Source organism: Nelusetta ayraudi, unplaced genomic scaffold, assembly GCF_046127955.1.
Source record: "Nelusetta ayraudi isolate G7.1 ecotype Tasmania unplaced genomic scaffold, CSIRO-AGI_Nayr_v1 ptg000079l, whole genome shotgun sequence".
NCBI lineage: Eukaryota > Metazoa > Chordata > Actinopteri > Tetraodontiformes > Monacanthidae > Nelusetta > Nelusetta ayraudi.
The window spans coordinates 3,143,436-3,160,279 of record NW_027466129.1 but is presented as its reverse complement, the minus strand read 5'-3'; the positions used below and the strand labels follow the sequence as shown (position 1 = coordinate 3,160,279).

At 44.5% G+C, this 16,844-nt stretch overlaps 1 protein-coding gene across 1 annotated transcript; it reads right to left on the bottom strand.

Annotated features, from left to right (window-relative positions):
* Positions 1-1,699: 1,699 nt before the first annotated feature.
* Positions 1,700-15,784, bottom strand: large1 (LARGE xylosyl- and glucuronyltransferase 1). The gene is made up of 15 exons (XM_076044355.1): positions 15,239-15,784; positions 13,435-13,638; positions 12,256-12,587; positions 11,307-11,389; positions 10,859-10,982; positions 10,448-10,619; positions 10,066-10,170; positions 9,570-9,682; positions 9,224-9,349; positions 8,891-9,046; positions 7,879-8,042; positions 6,302-6,580; positions 5,900-6,046; positions 5,181-5,376; positions 1,700-4,378 (listed from the first exon to the last, which is right to left on the bottom strand). The coding sequence occupies exons 2-15, from the start codon at positions 13,538-13,540 to the stop codon at positions 4,181-4,183; spliced, it is 2,301 nt and encodes a 766-aa protein (XP_075900470.1). The 5' UTR covers positions 13,541-13,638; positions 15,239-15,784; the 3' UTR covers positions 1,700-4,180.
* Positions 15,785-16,844: the final 1,060 nt, after the last annotated feature.

Below are 16,844 nucleotides of genomic sequence, written 5' to 3'. Positions count from 1 at the left end.
GCAGCCCTGCCTTTCTTCTCACTTTATGGCTGCTGACTGGTCCACAAGGCCACACTTTGAACAAGAGTCTTCCATAATCACTCTCACGTTCTTCAGGTCGAAAAAAATAACGTGCATGACGTAGTTGAAATACTATCCACCTTTTGACATTAAACACGTTAGCTCATCTATATTTAATGTAACACTCTTCAAACCACCATGAGTCTCATTTATTGTGTGCATAAACTTCTGTCGACGCAGTACCTAAAGAATATTTAAGGGTTCAGTATCGTGTAAACACACTAGCATGGTCCTGCTAAACGTGGAGTGAAATGTCCCAAAAATCTCTGCTGGTAACATTGTATAACATGTTGTTGCTTGACGACCTGCTGAGGTGGACCGTGCTTGTTGTCAAACATACTTTTCCTTCAGTGTTCTAGCTTTTTTTTTTTTTTTTTTTACCAAGTTCTCTCACACAAAGAGTCGACTAGTGGTCACCGGTGCCAAATGCTACAATTTGGATTTTGCACTTCACTAACAAGGTCAATGACACACCACAAGAAGTATTACTCATAGTTTATCGTCTTGGACCATATTCACAAAGCATTTTAACTGACCACCATGGGCACTGACTCAATGAGGTCCATTGAGTCTTCATTACATATATACAATTATTAGCATCTTTCTTCTATAACAGACACGTACGTGACTATTATTTTATATAAAATAGTCACGTGTCTGTCATAGAAGAAATTGATAATAATGGCACTAGGGGGCACTCTTTGCAACCAGAGTTAACCGAGTTGTCTCTTGAGGAGGCTGTTGAGGTGGTTACGGTGTTGCTGTGGAATCAGAGGAAGTCAATCAGTGTGAGAACAGAGACGACCTTGTTGCTTTAAATAAATACCATGTCTCATTAACACACTTGCGTAATATTGCTACAGGGATTTGCTCAGAGTTGCTCTGTGATTCCCCTCATTTTAGAAATATTGTGGGAACATATACTTCCTTGGCATATTCAAAATAAAGATTTAAAAATAAAAATAAATTAAAAAAGCAGGCTCAGTGGAACTGATTACATTGTACCTGAGTGTCACACGAACACATCATGGTTCCAGTCACCAGTCCACCAGATGGAGAACACCCTCTTCGTGAAGTCCCAGGGTCCCTCCTGCCTTGGAACAGAGTTCACAGTTGAACTTGGTTTAAACGCCGCAGACTACAAAGACAATTTTAGGATGGGCCGAGCACCTAAACACAGGGTGCTTCCAGTCACCCAGTGACACAGAAGCAACTGAGGGCCTGATTTACAACGCAAACATCATTGCACACACAAACCAATGAAAAAGCTGATTGCATCTGTTCAACAGGCCAAACAGTCCATTTGCATGGATGTGGTCCACTCATACTACTACATATACACATGGAATAGACCGTTCAGCGTGTTTGCCGTATTGTATTTGTAATGGGTCCTTCCTCAAGCACCGTCCCAGCATGCTGGAGGTTCCAACACTGCTTTCAAAACTGTTTTTTTACATCCTTAAAATTGTAACCAATAATAAAAATTTATTTTTTTTCCTGCACTGAAACCATCCCGAGCTGACAGAACCAGCACACTTTGCACCGTTCATCAAAATATAACGTCATTGTTCTGTAGGTTACAACCAGTGTGTGATGGTAACTGAATGTAGCACAGTCATGACAACACAAAAGCCACAGCAGTGTTTGACTCTTTGCTTTTATTGGCGCAGCTGAATCAGTTAGAACCGCCGCAATTTGCACACTGAAGCTTGGCTCAGTCACGCCACCCGGTGGGCTGAGCATGTAAAATCACAAACAGCAGCAGAACCCCCCCCCAGTGAGATGAAGAATTGATGACTCGGATGACTTCTGCAAACCTCGACCGTCACTGAGCTGAAAGCCCCTCAACATTTTCTCTGTGATTCCCTTTCATCTGGATTCTCCCCATCAACTGATGTGTTGCAGTGTTTCCTCCACATGTAGCAGCTGGACAGGAACGCGTCACGTGACCTGGGTGTGAAATTATAATTTTTTCGCTTTCATCTCGGTCCACAGGTCTGGGGTTGGCAGCAGGTTGGACAAAAGCTCCTTCACGTCAACAATGTGTGAGTCAAGCGTTCCCTTTATTGGTTTTTTGAGCAGTGTTGAGATCTTCTGAGGTGTCTCAGTGATGTTCTCCTCCACAGTAAGGAGGCTCCTTCACTCGTGCGTGAGGTCCTTCAACCTTCTCTTGGTTCTGACTGACTGACGGCCATTACACATCCAACATCACCTGGTCTGAGTTTCAGCTTGAACTTGGCCTCAGGAGTCAGAGCTTGACCTGCAGCTACACAACATCCTGCTGTCTCACACAAACACCTCAGGCATGTTGTACTCGCTGTTGTACTGCGGCGATACCTCAGCTACACTCGCACCTTCAGCCCTTGTCAACACTTCCTGTCGTCTTCAATCTTCTGTTTGGTGCCTGCTGCTGCTCTTTTCTTCTGTCGGTGAGACTCATATTAGACTCCCTCATTAAATCTGGACCTGATCCCAAATGATGTGAAGAGCATTTTTATGGTCAACTAGATGCATTTATATCTGTGTATCTTCGCACACACTTTGACTCAAGCACCATCCAAAGAAAGTGATTTTCAATATTCAAAGGTGTATTCAGTTCATTGTCTCATGATGAGAGATCCAATCTGTTTTCAATGTAAATCTTCAGATGTGGAAGCATCCACATCTGAAAGTGTAAAAATCTAATTTGGCCATCAGAGCGAATATGGGTTTCAAAATGTAGTAGTTTTTTTGACAAAATTGGGACTTTGCAACATGACCTTTCGTTGTTCCATCACATTCTAGTCATTTGATCTCAACAAAATAAATTGTCTGGTTAAGAAACAGTTTCTATTTCAGGTATAAAACCCTCCTGTTGCTTTGATTGATCCCAAACATCTTTTGAAATCTAAGCACCTGTTGTTGTTATTTTTTTTTTATACAATCTACTCAAAACTGTTTTTACGCATTTAGAAAAATAACAAGTGTTTGATATTTTACTCATCTTACAAACATTTTCATCCTCGGCTCCAGTTTCCATCAGTGCCTCTTGCTGCGAGAGGAGGCAGCACCTCTGGTCAGCAGTGTGAGACGCTGAGCACCAACACTGCGAGGAGGTGGAGGAGTGAACAGTGAGGGTGGTGACTGGGGGGTCCGACAGTGACGGCAGCAACAGCAGAGTGAGCAGGAGTGTCGCTGAAGCACGCTGGCTTCAAATCAACATCCACACCAACAAACAATCCACAAGATCTCAGCTGCTGTCAGACACCAGAAGACGACTGGCAGAAGATGCAGAGAGCAACCTGAACATCCACCCACCCATCTTCCATTCTGCAAACCATCCATCCATCCATCCATCCAAGCCTCTATCATTCATCCTTCCATTCTGCAAACCATCCATCCATCCTTTCTTCCAACCATCCTTCCATCCCTCTATCATCCATCCATCCATCCACTCTTCTATAACATCCATCCATCTATCATCTATTCTTTCATCATCCATCCATCCATCACATCCATCCATGCATCCCTCTATCATCCATCCGTCCTTCAACCATCCTTACATCCATCCATTTTTCTATAACATCCATCCCTCTATCATCCATCCATCCATTCTTCCTTCAATCAATCAATCAATCTTCCGTCCTCTCTTCCTCCTACTCTCAGGGTCGTAAGAACCTACAACCGCCCTCTATTCATTGTCTTTAGAAGATGAAGCTGTGGCAGCTGTGTGTTAGTGTGTGTGTGTGTGTGTGTGTGTCTTAGTGTGCGTGCTGGCTGTACTTGACTGTGTACATCACTCTCACAGTCTGCTGGCCATCTGCACTAGAGCGTCAGTGAGCTGCTGTTGCTGCTGCTGCTGCTGCTGCTGAGGGTTGACAGTGTTCAGGCTGGATGGAGGTCCATCAGCAGAGCTGCAGGTCTTCACATCTGGCAGCGTGACTCCACACAGCACAACACTTTCTTCAAGGCAAAGGACACACTTGGTGTCAGTCTGGACAAATTCAGCTCCGCAACTTCGCTGGCTGTCTAACTCTGCTTCCCCACAGTTGCCGTGACAGCGTGCGAGTAGTTCAGCTGCTTCAGGGTAGTTCACGGTAGCTCAGGTAGCAGGAGGTGTGGCAGCCGGCGAGGCGCTCCGCTAGCTGTTGTTCTCGGCCGTCATGTACTTGAGGGCGGCGAAGCCGAAGCGGCGCGACATGTTCTGCTGGAACTCCTCCTTCAGGGTCCGCAGGCAGACGCGGTACTGCTTGTTGGAGCGAAACTTGGTGATGTCGAAGCTGGGAGCGTGGGGCATGTGGATCATGTAGGCGTTGGGCAGCACCACAAACTCATACTCCTGCAGAGGCATGACAAGGAGGAGGAGGAGGAGGTGGAGGTGGAGGTACAGAACGAGGAAGGGGAGGAGCGGGAAGAGGAGGGATGTAGAGATGTAGGAGAAGAAGGAGGTGTGGGGGGGAGATAGAGGAGGCGGAGGAGGAGGAACAGGAGTAAGAGAAAGAGGAGGAGGAGGTGGAACATGGGAAGAAGAGGAGAAGGAGGAGGTGGAAGAGGAGGAGGTGTCGTTGAGTTGGGGCAGCAGAACAATACTCAATACGCTATAAATTCAATTAAATTTTTTCAAATTATTTTCTTTTAAATATGCAAATTGGACAAGGCTTCCCAACTGCTATGAAACAATTCTTGAACATAAAATTTAAAGGAGCATAATTGATGAAAAAACACAAAAGAATGATTCTGTGACCTGAAATGCAACACTTGGACATTCCTCTGCAGTGACCACAGGGGCCGAACCCCAACTTGCCCACTGGCTCCCTCTATAGGGGGTTCTATGTAGCCACTATATAGCGACTCATAGGTCAAATATGTCAGGGTTCTAGGAGGTACTAGGTTGTCCTAGGTTAGTCTGGGGTGGTTCTAAGTGGTTCTGGGTGATTCTCGGCCAGGCATGGCCAAACTGAAAAACTCCAAACTATATTTTTTCCTACTATGAGGCGGATCACCAAAACACTCCATCCATCTGCTGCTGCTCCGACCTTCTCCGTCACATTTTACAACCCACTGTGGCCCCACTAGTCAACAAGTTGGCCCACCCCCTGGTCTACAGGCGAGTCCCCGCTGGTCCGGCTGGCTGTGCTTACCTGTGCGTCAAGCTCCATGATGTGGGCCACCTTGTTCCAGCCGAAGCCCACGAAGCGGCGGTCGTACTCGGGACTGTCCCGCCTCACCATGACGTAGGGCTCGAAGTCGGCCTCCCACTGCACCTTGTAAGCCGTGGTGGCTGTGCGCCACTTGGCAAAGTTGGTGGGTGCGTGGCCTTTGGTCCACACATGGTACCTGTCGAGACGACACCAAACACCTTTTTTCATACAAAGAAAATGGCATTCCAAGCATACTTGTGTCCATTCATGACAAAAAAAAGAACTCACCTGTACAAACATTTTTGGTCTATGGAATTTCTCTATGTTGAAAATACAAATGTTGCCAACTCATTCACAAATCTGTGAGTCTGGATCCTTCCGAATCAAACCTATGAAGAGGTCAACGTGTTTGTGCTGCTGAAACCAGCGTTACCACATTTACCTTTAAAAAAAGAAATCTGAAAACTGATCACTCCTTTAGAAGTAACTCAGTTACGTTACTGATTACTTGATATTAAAAGTACTGTAACTGAGATAGATCACTAGTTACTTCGGCAGCTGCTGATAACAGCAATAGCTGGCAGCGTTGCCATGTATGTGTTCCATGTCAACACTCATAGCGCTGCAATTACTAAAACAGTTAATTGTGTAACCCCTGGGTGCAGTAGCACTTGTGAAGAATTTTAAAATTGAACTGAAAGTGTGTGTGTAAAGCTGACCTGAAGGTGAACAGAGTGCCCATGTCCAGCTGTGACAGCAGCTCCGCCTTGGACTTGGGGTAAGACAGACGGTATCGAAGAGTCTCGAAGGCTGGAACCACCAGAGCTTTCTTAGTGTTGGCCATGTCCAACTGCACCACTGACTTCCTGCAAAAGTTGGAAGTTAAAAGAGAGGGCATAGTTGCTATGGTAAGCTATGGTTGGATGACTTTAGAAGCGACTCCCATATATTTGTAATTTTGTCATTTTTATTTCCTTTTCTTGTTTTTCTGTTTTCGAGGGTTTGCTTGTGTCTGTTAGGATGTTGCAATTAGACCGAGAACATTTCTCAGTTTAGTGAAAAAGTGAAAAAAAAAGAGAAAAGAACCCGACTAGATGACCGTTTGACATAGCGCCCCCTACCTGAGGTACTCGTAGAGGCCGTACATGGGCAGGAAGTCAATGTCGGACAGGAACATGAAGGGTGTGTTGACCTGCTGCATGGCCACATTCCTCAGCAGGTTGACTGGGTAGAACTGGCCCTCCTTGTAGACCACGTGGTAGCCCACGTTCCCGCGGCTGACCAGCACCTCAGAGCCCTGGGCGTAGCGCAGGAACTGCTGGGCCTCGGCGTCCGACAGGTAGAGGGCCAGGCTGATGGGCCCCTCCCAGTGCTTACAGATGGCCTCCAGCATCTGCAGCCTGCGGGGACACAACAGTACGACAGGATAAGAATACTACTGCTCATAGCTGGTTCTAGGGTGGTTCTGGAGTGGTTCTAGGGTGGGTCTAGGTGGGTTTGGGATGGTTCTAGAGAGTTCTGGGGTGGTTCTAGATAGTTCTGGAGTGGTTCTAGGGTGGTTCTAGGGTGGTTCTGGGGTGGTTCTAGGTGGTAGGGTAGGGACACAACAGTAAGACAGGATAAGACTGCTACTGGTTCTAGCTGGTTCTAGGGTGGTTCTGGAGTAGTTCAGGGCCAGGCTAATGGGACCCTCCCAGTGCTTACAGATGGCCTCCAGCATCTGCAGCCTGCAGGGACACAGCGGTAGGACAGGATAAGACTGCTACTGGTTCTAGCTGGTTCTAGGGTGGTTCTGGAGTAGTTCAGTGCCAGGCTGATGGGACCCTCCCAGTGCTTACAGATGGCCTCCAGCATCTGCAGCCTGCATGGACACAGCGGTAGGACAGGATAAGACTGCTACTGGTTCTAGCTGGTTCTAGGGTGGTTCTAGGTGGTTCTGGGGTGGTTCTGGGGTTGTTCTGGGGTGGTTCAGGGCCAGGCTGATGGGCCCCTCCCAGTGTAGGCTGTAGGCTTCATGCTTACAGATGGCCTCCAGCATCTGAAGCCTACAGAGACACAGCAGTAGTCAGGATAGGAAACGCTACACATTGCACTCCATCATGATTCAAAGTCCAGTTTGTAGTATTTGGAGATTAGGAAGAAGAAACAGTGACACCTTGTGGTTACATTTTAAGATTGCAGCGCTCTTTCGCTAACCCTCCCTCTCCCGAAATGTGCTGGCAGACAATGGGGAAAAAGTAAATTAATAAGTCCCCTTCATTTAATTTGGAAAGAGAGGGTGAAGATGTACAGGACAGAACCAGATTTAACTGAAGTATTGATTTACACAGAGAACTCAAGGGAGAAAAACACTCAGCAATGAAGTTACATTGTTGTGCTGCTCACGCAAAGGAATGAAACAAAAGAGAAAATTGATCCTATATGTGGGAAAATCGTGTTTCTACGTGCATTTAAAGCCAAGATCCCCAAAGGGAAAAATCTTGGAGCTCCTCGCTATGGAATTATCAACAAATTATCAACATTTTCTAAATAGTTCTATTGTAAAGGACTGTCCAAAACTTTTGTATTTGATTATTTAGTCTTGACGTCGAGCCTGCACTTTACTATGAACATGTTGAGTGTCCGTGACTCAGACTGCCCTTTAAATGCATGGCAGTGTTCTCATCTGAGCCTGGCAACCCGCAGTGAGAATCAGTACCTGTCCATTGACAGCTGGGCCACCAGAGTGACGTCGGTGTTGTCAGAGCTGGGCTCATACTCGTAGTGGAGGAAGTAGAGGTGCGTTCTGTGAACGGTGAAGCGCTCCCGACGGAATTCATAGCAGGGGTCGTCTTCGTCCAGCTCCGACAGAGTCTTCTGGAGCTGCAGGTCGAACACAGAGGGTGAGAAACGTCACTGTATAGGAAAATAAAATAGCAGAAATAGCTGTAATTCTAGTTTGCAGCTCATTTCTTTGTGAGAACGGTCGTTGGATTTTAATGTTCCATCGTATTTGGAGAAAAAAATATTTCAGTGAAACCATTTGCACAAACTTAGAAATTGAGATGAAATTGTAATTTTTGAGTTTGATCCATATCCAATGTGTTTATGCATGTAAATTAACTTGGTGATTAGAGTTGTCTTGTTGCGTTGGGACGGTCAACTACAAGATTTACACCACAGGATCCCACTCTGAATAATGGCTAATTAGTTTGGTATGGATAGCGAAGACTGCAACACTTGCACAGACCCTCATGTGAATCCCATTTCTGAGCACCTCCACTTTAAATAAACCCATGGAGGAAGTCTGGCAGTGGAGCTTTTGACCAGGTTATTCGCCAAGATCTTAAAGAATCACTGAGGAGTGGAGGAAAGAGTTTTTTTTTTTTAACCTTTTTACCCTATAAATGTTTTAGAATTATTTTCTTTATTTCCTTTTGATTAGTTTAAATGTTCTTCTCTTTGTTAATGTGGAAGTTAAAAAGGCCTCTATTCTATTCTAAGATGTGCTTGTGCCAATTTCTCTTTTTAAATAAATTAGAAATGCAGAGTTGTGGCAAGTACAGCGGAGTAAAGGCCATAAGCCACAATATAGAGGTTCAGTGAAACAGCGATTGACAAGTGAGCATTTGTGAGCAGCAGCAGCAGCAGCAGGGTGGTTCCATGCCCAGGAGCATCACTGATGCACCACACATATACAAACTAAAGTGTGTGTGGGGGGGTTGACCTACACTCTCGCTGTTGCGGTCGGCTTCACTCGGGCAGCCAAACAGCTCTCGCCTCAGCAGGTTGCCGTCATACTCCAGGAAGGTCAGATACAGGTTGCGGAAAAACTCCACGTGCTTGTTTTTCACTCTCAACTTCTTTGGAGAGTTCCAGTGGATCACCTGGAGAGTGAAAAAATATCAGCATCTTACAGGCACTGTGAACTACAGTGTTGAGACTCTAGATCAGGGGTCCCCAAACTAACAAACGTGAAGGCAGTCATAATTCCTCATGACTATGACTCAAAGAACATAGAACAGAAAAACGCCAGGTCAAGGTGAGGTCGAAGGGAACCTCACCTTGAGGTCCGACACGTCTTTGTAGCACTTCTCCGAGCGGGTGTGGTCCGACAGCTGCACGTTCCAGAAGCAGGGCAGCTGGTGGACCAGGAAGGGGTTCTGTTTGATCACCGCATTGAAGATGTCCTGCGCACACACACACACATTACAAGCAAACTAAAGTATTAATTGGTTGATTGGTTTATTCAAGTAAACTAATAGCAACACATTTTTTAAAAAAATGATGCAAAACCAATTTCACCCACTTGCTTCTTTGTTGTTGCATCAACAAAAACAGTGTGTTGCAGTGTGTTTGAGGTGTGTGTTGCTGGAGAGGAGGTTGCAGCCTGCAGGCTCAGTGTGCTACCTGGTCTGCCAGGGAGGTGGACAACATGCTCATCAGCTCCCGCTCTGCAGTCAACCTCCACATCTGCTCCCATCGCAGCTTCCGCAGACGGTCCAGCAGCAGCAGAATCACCCCTGAGGAGAAGAAGGAACAATGCACAAGAAAAAGACACAGCGGAGTCAGAAATGAAGAATTGAGTTGAGTTGAGTTGAGTTTTAATTTAATGTCCACTAAGGAAATTTGTTTTAGGCATCAAATACATGCATAGCATATAAAAAGCAACCATAGTCAACACCAAACATCTCATAAGGCAAATCGCATCCATCCCAGCACCTCATTAACAAAGCAAAGCAAGGCACCATTTGAATCATATCAGGGAAAACGTGAACTGCCACAGGCAGTGTGACGACCATCAAGCTGGTTTCACTGAGAAGACAAAGCAGCACCGCATACAGACTGCAACCACTGATGAAAGCAGATATTAGAATGGAGTCTGTGGTTGCAGTCAGTGACTTGCCAGTGTTGAAGCCTCGTCCCAGCGCAGGCCAGGGCCGGTGGTTCTTCCACAGGTTCCCCAGGTACCAGTCGCTCTGGTTCTCCACCAGACCCAGAACCTGCTGACCTACGAGAGGAAAAGCGACTGCAACTTTAGCGTGTGATTCTTCCTTTTTTTTTTTTTTTTTTTTAGAGTATTCACTTTAACTAATGAAACAATCTTCCAACAAAACATTCTGTAGATTTGCACATTAGTTCACTAAAATAATGAAGAAATAAGAAAAGGAAGACTGTCCAAAGTTTTTATTCAATTATTTAGAAAGAATTGCGCAAGCCTACTACTACTACTACTACTACTAGTACTACTACTACTAATAATAATAATGATAATGAATCTTAATTACCTTTGAATTTATGGAAGACGGCCCAGAGTTCAGCGATATCGGTGGCGAAGGTGATGTCGGTGTCGAGGACGATGACCCTGTGCAGGTCGGAGGGGAGGGTCTTGGTGAGCACCAGCTTCATCAGACCGTAGATCCCAGAGTAGTGCTTGTTGGGGATCCAGGACACCTCAGACTGCAGCGTAAAACCAAGACACAGCAGCTTGAATTAACGTCCTTGACACAGAAACTAATTACGAAGAAATCTTTTTTTCCTTTTAAACACAATTTTTCATGTTTCCTGTGATAAAATGGAGCTGACAGGCAGCCGGTTGCATTAAAGTTTAGCAGTAAAGCAGTTCATAGGTACATCTATTCTCTTTTATATATCAAATCCAAACAGTGTTGAGGAGTTGAAGGAGTTGAATCCAGCACCTTGAGCTCGTCGGCATCGTAGAAGTCGACTCTGACGGCCGGGACCATCCAGGTGTGGAAGAGGGAGGACAGGATGTGCTGAGCGATGGAGTCGGTGATGAAATGGAAGTGGAGAGGGTTCCGCCTGTGAACACACAGTCAAACATTACACGGGCTCAACTTTAATAAGCACCGTCTTCCTTTGCAGCAACTTCCTGCAGGACGGTTCAGAGTGAGAGTGGCTGCTGGTAAAAACAAAGAAACACACAAACGCACAACAAAATGATAAAATAATCCTGGTATTGCCACTGGAATGAGATTAATATGTATTGCTGCATAGTGTGTGTGTGTGTGTGTGTAATATTTTGCTGAAAGCAGTAGCCTGGGCAAGTCTTTATTCTGACACAGACACATCAATTGGATTATGGCTATGTGGATATGTACTATCGAGTATATTACAATACTGTACCTATGGAAAAGGACTGATTTTACAAGCGTCACCACGTCTCGACTGGCATTATATCCCGCACATACAATAGCCACATGGATAGTCTGTCAAGAGAAGAGAGAGGAGTTATTAAAAAGCAAGAACAAAGGGCATAAAGTCGACATCTCGACCTCCTTGGAAAAACCTTCCCTCTCTTGCTTGATGAGAAACACAGCTCAACTGTTTCCTCTGAGAGAGAGCCCTCGAGACGGGTTCGCACTTCAGCTGCAAAAGCATTTGACTGCACATAGAGCATGTGACGAATAAAGTTCTTCAATCTTGAATCTAAGGGATTGCACACGGTGCCTGGTTGTGAGACAGAGCTACTGTTTAAATTGCACCTCTTCACACTGACTCCACCTTTTGTTAATGCTTTAGACTTTGTCAAGGGTCTTGGGGTTCCTGGAAAAGTGTATACTACAACTATTACTACTACTACTACTACTACGCTAATCCAGAATATCAAAAATGATTATTTCTGTTGGAGATCTTGGAAATGTTAATGTACTAGCAATCAAGATTTTTCTTTAAAAAACAAAAGATGTCTAGCATTGAGACTTTTTAAATGGTAAATAAATGCAATTTTGGACTTGGATTAACTTTGGGACTGAGCCCCGATGTACGACAAGTGTAGTTTCCCCAAATTCGGATCAATAAAGTACATCTATCAATTTATCTGGCTCAAACAGAGGCAGTGGTACACCAAGGCCAAGACACACCGCAGTGCACTGGAAAGGGTTTGTCCCATTAACGGTACTTGCAGCTTTAATTCAGACTAGGCCACTTAGGGAGATAAGACAAAGCACGATGATATACTGAGTTGCAATACGAGTGTTCTATCACAGGTGCAAAAATGATTGTAGGGTTGCAACAAAACTATTTATTCATGATTTGCTAGATACATTTCTAATTCTCATGAAACATATCTCACCTCGCACTTGTCCACCACAGGCTGCTGCACACAGTCTGAGCTGTTGCCTGCAGCTGCAGCTGCAGCCGCAGCAGCGGCAGCAGCAGCAGCTTTCTGGCCCTCATTGTCACCGGTGCCTTCTTCCGAATGTGTTCGGCTCTGGTTGCCGTGGCGACCGGCGTGCGGGACGCGTGCAGCTGCCGGGCTCCTGTGTGGCCGACTGAGCTCCCGGCGCAGAGCCTGGTTCTCCTCCTCCACTGCCCGGACCCGCAGCTCCAGAGCCTGTCGCTCTCCCAGTCCCTCCACCAGAGCCGGCGACTGGGCCTCCAATGGAGAGAGTGGGAGGGGTCTGACTGTGGTGTAAAACAGATTGGTATTTTGAGAGATTCAGCATGGGGATAATGTAAATAGCTATTTCAGAATCTTGGATCAGTATGAAGACACTGGTAAACTGAGAACTATATGGACCAAAGTTGCGTTATTTGAATAGAACAAATGAGAAAGGTACAGAAGAGGATTAGAGCAACAAGAAGAGAAAAAAAAAGAAATAATTTAAAATTTTTTCATTTTGAGAATAAAGTAGAAATTCCGTGATTGAAGTGGATATTTTGAGAATAAAGTTGAAATTTCAAGAAAAAAGTTGAAATTTCATGGATAAAGTGGAAATTTCGAGAATAACTTGGAAATTTCGTGATCAAAGTCAAAATTCAGAGAATAAATTTCGAAATCAAGATTAAAGTCACAATTTCATGATTACAGTGGAAACTGTGGGAATAAAGTGGAAATTTTGTGATTAAAGTGGAAATTTCAAGATTAAATTCAACGTAAATAAAGTTTGAATAGATACATGTCGAGAATAAAGTTGAAAGGCTCTGTGCACAAGCCTAGTGAAGTACTTTTTTTTACCGTTTCACCAGTGTCCTGTTTACTTCAACTTCATTTACAAAATTTCAATTTACAACTCAAACTGGAAACTGGAAAGAATAATGTTCTTGTAAAAAAACATTTATGGAGCCCTTTTCCAAAGTCCTCAGGGACACTTTACAAAAGAAGGTTAAAACATATCAGAATACAATTTGTAGTTCAGAAATACTCAATACTTCAGTTAATATAGAAATGCTGTGATAGGGTTGTAATAGGACAACGAAAGAGCATGAAGGTAAAGATTTGAGTGAGAGTTGAGATGAGAGGTGTTCTCACCTTGAAAGCTACCGACGGACAGATAAAGCCAAGTGAGCGCCGGGATGAGGAGAACAGCGAGAGACGCCGCCAAGAATTTCCTGCGCCCGCGACACATTCCCAGCATTCTTTGGGTTGAAAACAAAAAATAAAAAAAGAATAAAAAAAGAGGCCTAAAGTGACCTCTATGTGGGTAGCAGGTCTTGTCTGTGCTGATTCATGGCACTGGAATAGAACAAGATGCAGGAGAACCTGGTTAGAAAAGGAGCACATTGTGTGCGTAGACAATTACAACGCATGGCTGCTAAAATACGACTGAATACAACGGATTTGTCAAAAAGGAAAAGCATCACAAAAAGACAAGACACTGTGAGCACATTATAGTTATCAGTAACACGAGTAAGGCTATTAGATATTCAGAATAGGGGGGGTGCACCAATAGTGATACCAGTATCAGGATTGAGTCCTCTACGTGTACTCGTAAAATACATGCTGATACTACAACGAAAATGACAATTTTGTTAAATTTGTGTTGTTCTGAAAAACATGCTGATTAATGTTGTTCAAATAACACAACATCTGTGTAAAAATACAACAAAAAAAATAAAATAAAAAATCAAAGTAATTCTATAATGTGTAATTGGCCTTATTAAGTACTGGGTATCTGTGACTACTGTACTCAAATCGTTCTGTAAAAAAGTGGTATAGGTGCGTTCCGAATCATCATCATCATCATCATCATCATCATCATCATCGACTTTTCGGGTCTCTACTTACTGCCACTCCTACTTCATACTAGAAAAACTTTATATTCAGCGTTTAGTCGAATTCAATGACAAACAACGACAGAATTATCTAAAACAGAAAACTAGCGTTTGGCTGTAGTTAAGTGAAACTACGTTGGCCTGCACTTTGCACACTTGAGCTCAGAAGCAGCTGTCAGTGTGCAGCAGCTGACTGGCTGCTCTTGTTACCTTTCGAGCATGCGCGGTGGGGAGGGGGGTTGAAATTAGCATGGGCTAGTAGCATCCCAAGACAAGCAGAGCAACATTTCACCGTCTTCACAGCTTTTCTCATCTTATTAAACGCTGTCCAAAAAAACAAAACAAAACAAAACAAAAAAAAAAACGCGACAGCTGGTGAACGCAATAAATAAATAATAATAATAAAAATAAATGAATGCCTCTGTGTTTTCAATGTTGTGTTAGCGGGGATAGTGAATAGACTGGTTCTGCCGTGGTTCTTCTGTCGGTTCGGCTAGCACCGGAGCTGGAACCGGGACATTCTAAAACGCTTGACGCCTGTTCCTCTCTCCATAGGCGCTCATTATATAGAAAAGGCTGTACAGAATTTTGATTAATATGGTGTCATTCTGTCTTATTATTTTCTGTCTTTACGAACTGTCCACAAGAAATTTGGAGATGGTCGAGCACTGATTTCGGACATTAAGCTACGTTAAGCCTCTTTCCTCGCCTATGGGGAGGAAAGGCTTAACGTAAACAGTATCCAGAAAACAGGAGTTATTTTGGTTCTTGGAGAGGTGGAAGTGGGCTTGACGAGAGAGGTCTCCGTGAATTTTGGTGATGATTGATCGCGGTTTTCGGTCATTAAGCTGCGTTAAGCTGTTTTGCGTTAAGCGTTTTAGAATGTCCCGCTAGAACCTGCTCGAACCTGCTGCTGCTGCTGCGTTAGCTGCCCTCATTAGCACACATCTTGAAGAACTACACCTCAAACGCAGCTTCCAAAAGGCCCCAGTGTGTATTTAAACACAATGCACAAACACACACACACTGCGTCGCCGTGCTAGTGCTACAGCATCACTCACCTGATTCACACTCTTCATCCGCGCTTGTTAAAATCCCCTGGTGACGTCATCCCATCCTGAGGGAGCTGCTCCGGCTGCTGCGGTGACAGACGGCTGTCGATGGGAACAGTTGCACACAATGTGGCGGCCGTGGTGGTCCGCGGCTTTCATTAGAGACGGAGCCTGACCTCGGTTTGTAAGCACTGTGAGCCGGCTCTCCTCCTCACAGCTCAACCAAACCCCAGCAGCAGCAGCAGCAGTAGTGACTCCAATCTCCTGCTGTAAGTTCTCAGCTCGCTTCCTCAAACAACATCAGTCTGGTCTGGTCTGGTCTGGGGCGAGCAGCGGCCACTCGGCGTCACTGTGTCCAATGAGAAGCGACGCACACTAGAAGTGGAAGAACGCAGAAACGAGGCGCAGTCAGCAGCAGCAGCAGCAGCTCCGCCTAAAATAGCATTTTATGGTGGATAAAATCTCGCCGTCCTCCAGTCCAGAGTGTGTATCACTCCCACAGCGGCGCTCCTGTGTTTTGTCTTCAGCCTGTTGCCGTCCACAGTTCGCGACCTTATTGGACACATCGGCGTTTTCTTCCTGTCGAAGCCGAGAGCGACCAATCAGAGCTCCGCCTTACCGGGGGTGGGCGGGCCCCGTCCGGGCAGTTGGAAGTGCGCCTCATCATTTGAGGTGTGAGACCGGAAGTAGTGGACCATGGATGTGTGATGTATTAGATAGATAGATAGATAGATAGATAGATAGATAGATAGATAGATAGATACTCAAAGATAGTCTTCAGCGGAGGGCAGGGTGTGGGGTCATTGTTTAATAGAGGCGTCTGCCTTTTAAAGTTTCCATACTGATTTTTAGTAACATTCAAGTTGTTGTGTCCTGAGTGGAGATTAGGTAACAGTCTATAGTTGGCTGAAGCAAGATCTCATTACATTCAGGTCTACCAAAAATGTATTTCTGGATTGTAACAAAACAAATCCATGCAGCGAGTATGTATTTTTTAAGTAAAGGCAGGTTTATTGTTTTCATAAATATGGGCACAAAGTTAAAAAAAGAGAAACATTCTTGAACATTAGCTTCTGATTTGAATTTGTTTACAATACATTTGAAGAGTAATACAAATACCATGACAGTTCTCCCTGACAATTTGATACAGTACTTCAATACTAACTGCTATTCTCTTTCTCATTTGGAAAAATACAAATGTACGTCTCATCAACTTTTTTTTTTACAACTATGCATTTATTCTCTATTATTCCCCAACTGAAATTAGTCACACTGGAGAAAGAAGTCTTCCACTTACACGTCTTAGATGTGACACATACCTATATTCTTGTGACTTCAAGTGAGGAAAGTAGTGATCAACATGAAGCTTTTTTATGAGTACAGCCCCATGGGGAAGGAAAAGATATCACCTTAGGAATTTCTACAAAAATCCCATCATTCAGTTTAACAAAACAGTATCTGCGTTTCTTGCTGAGGGTGAAGCGCTTGCCGGTGGAAAATAATCCTCTGTGCACAACCATTTTGTTAGGTACCGTTTTGTTTGTGCTGCAATGAAGGCACATTTGTCATCCTCAGTTGTTTTTGTTGCCCTCCTATTATGCAGTAGAGTTGTGTC

Bases quoted from the DNA above. Each gene is read 5' to 3' on its own strand.
- large1 (XM_076044355.1), bottom strand. From the start codon at position 13,540: ATGCTGGGAATGTGTCGCGGGCGCAGGAAATTCTTGGCGGCGTCTCTC. The intron at 9,047-9,223 runs GTGAGGTTCCCT...TTCACTCTCCAG, and splicing joins AAGACGTGTCGGACCTCAAG to GTGATCCACTGGAACTCTCC. The intron at 8,043-8,890 runs GTAGGTCAACCC...TTCGACCTGCAG, and splicing joins CCGACCGCAACAGCGAGAGT to CTCCAGAAGACTCTGTCGGA.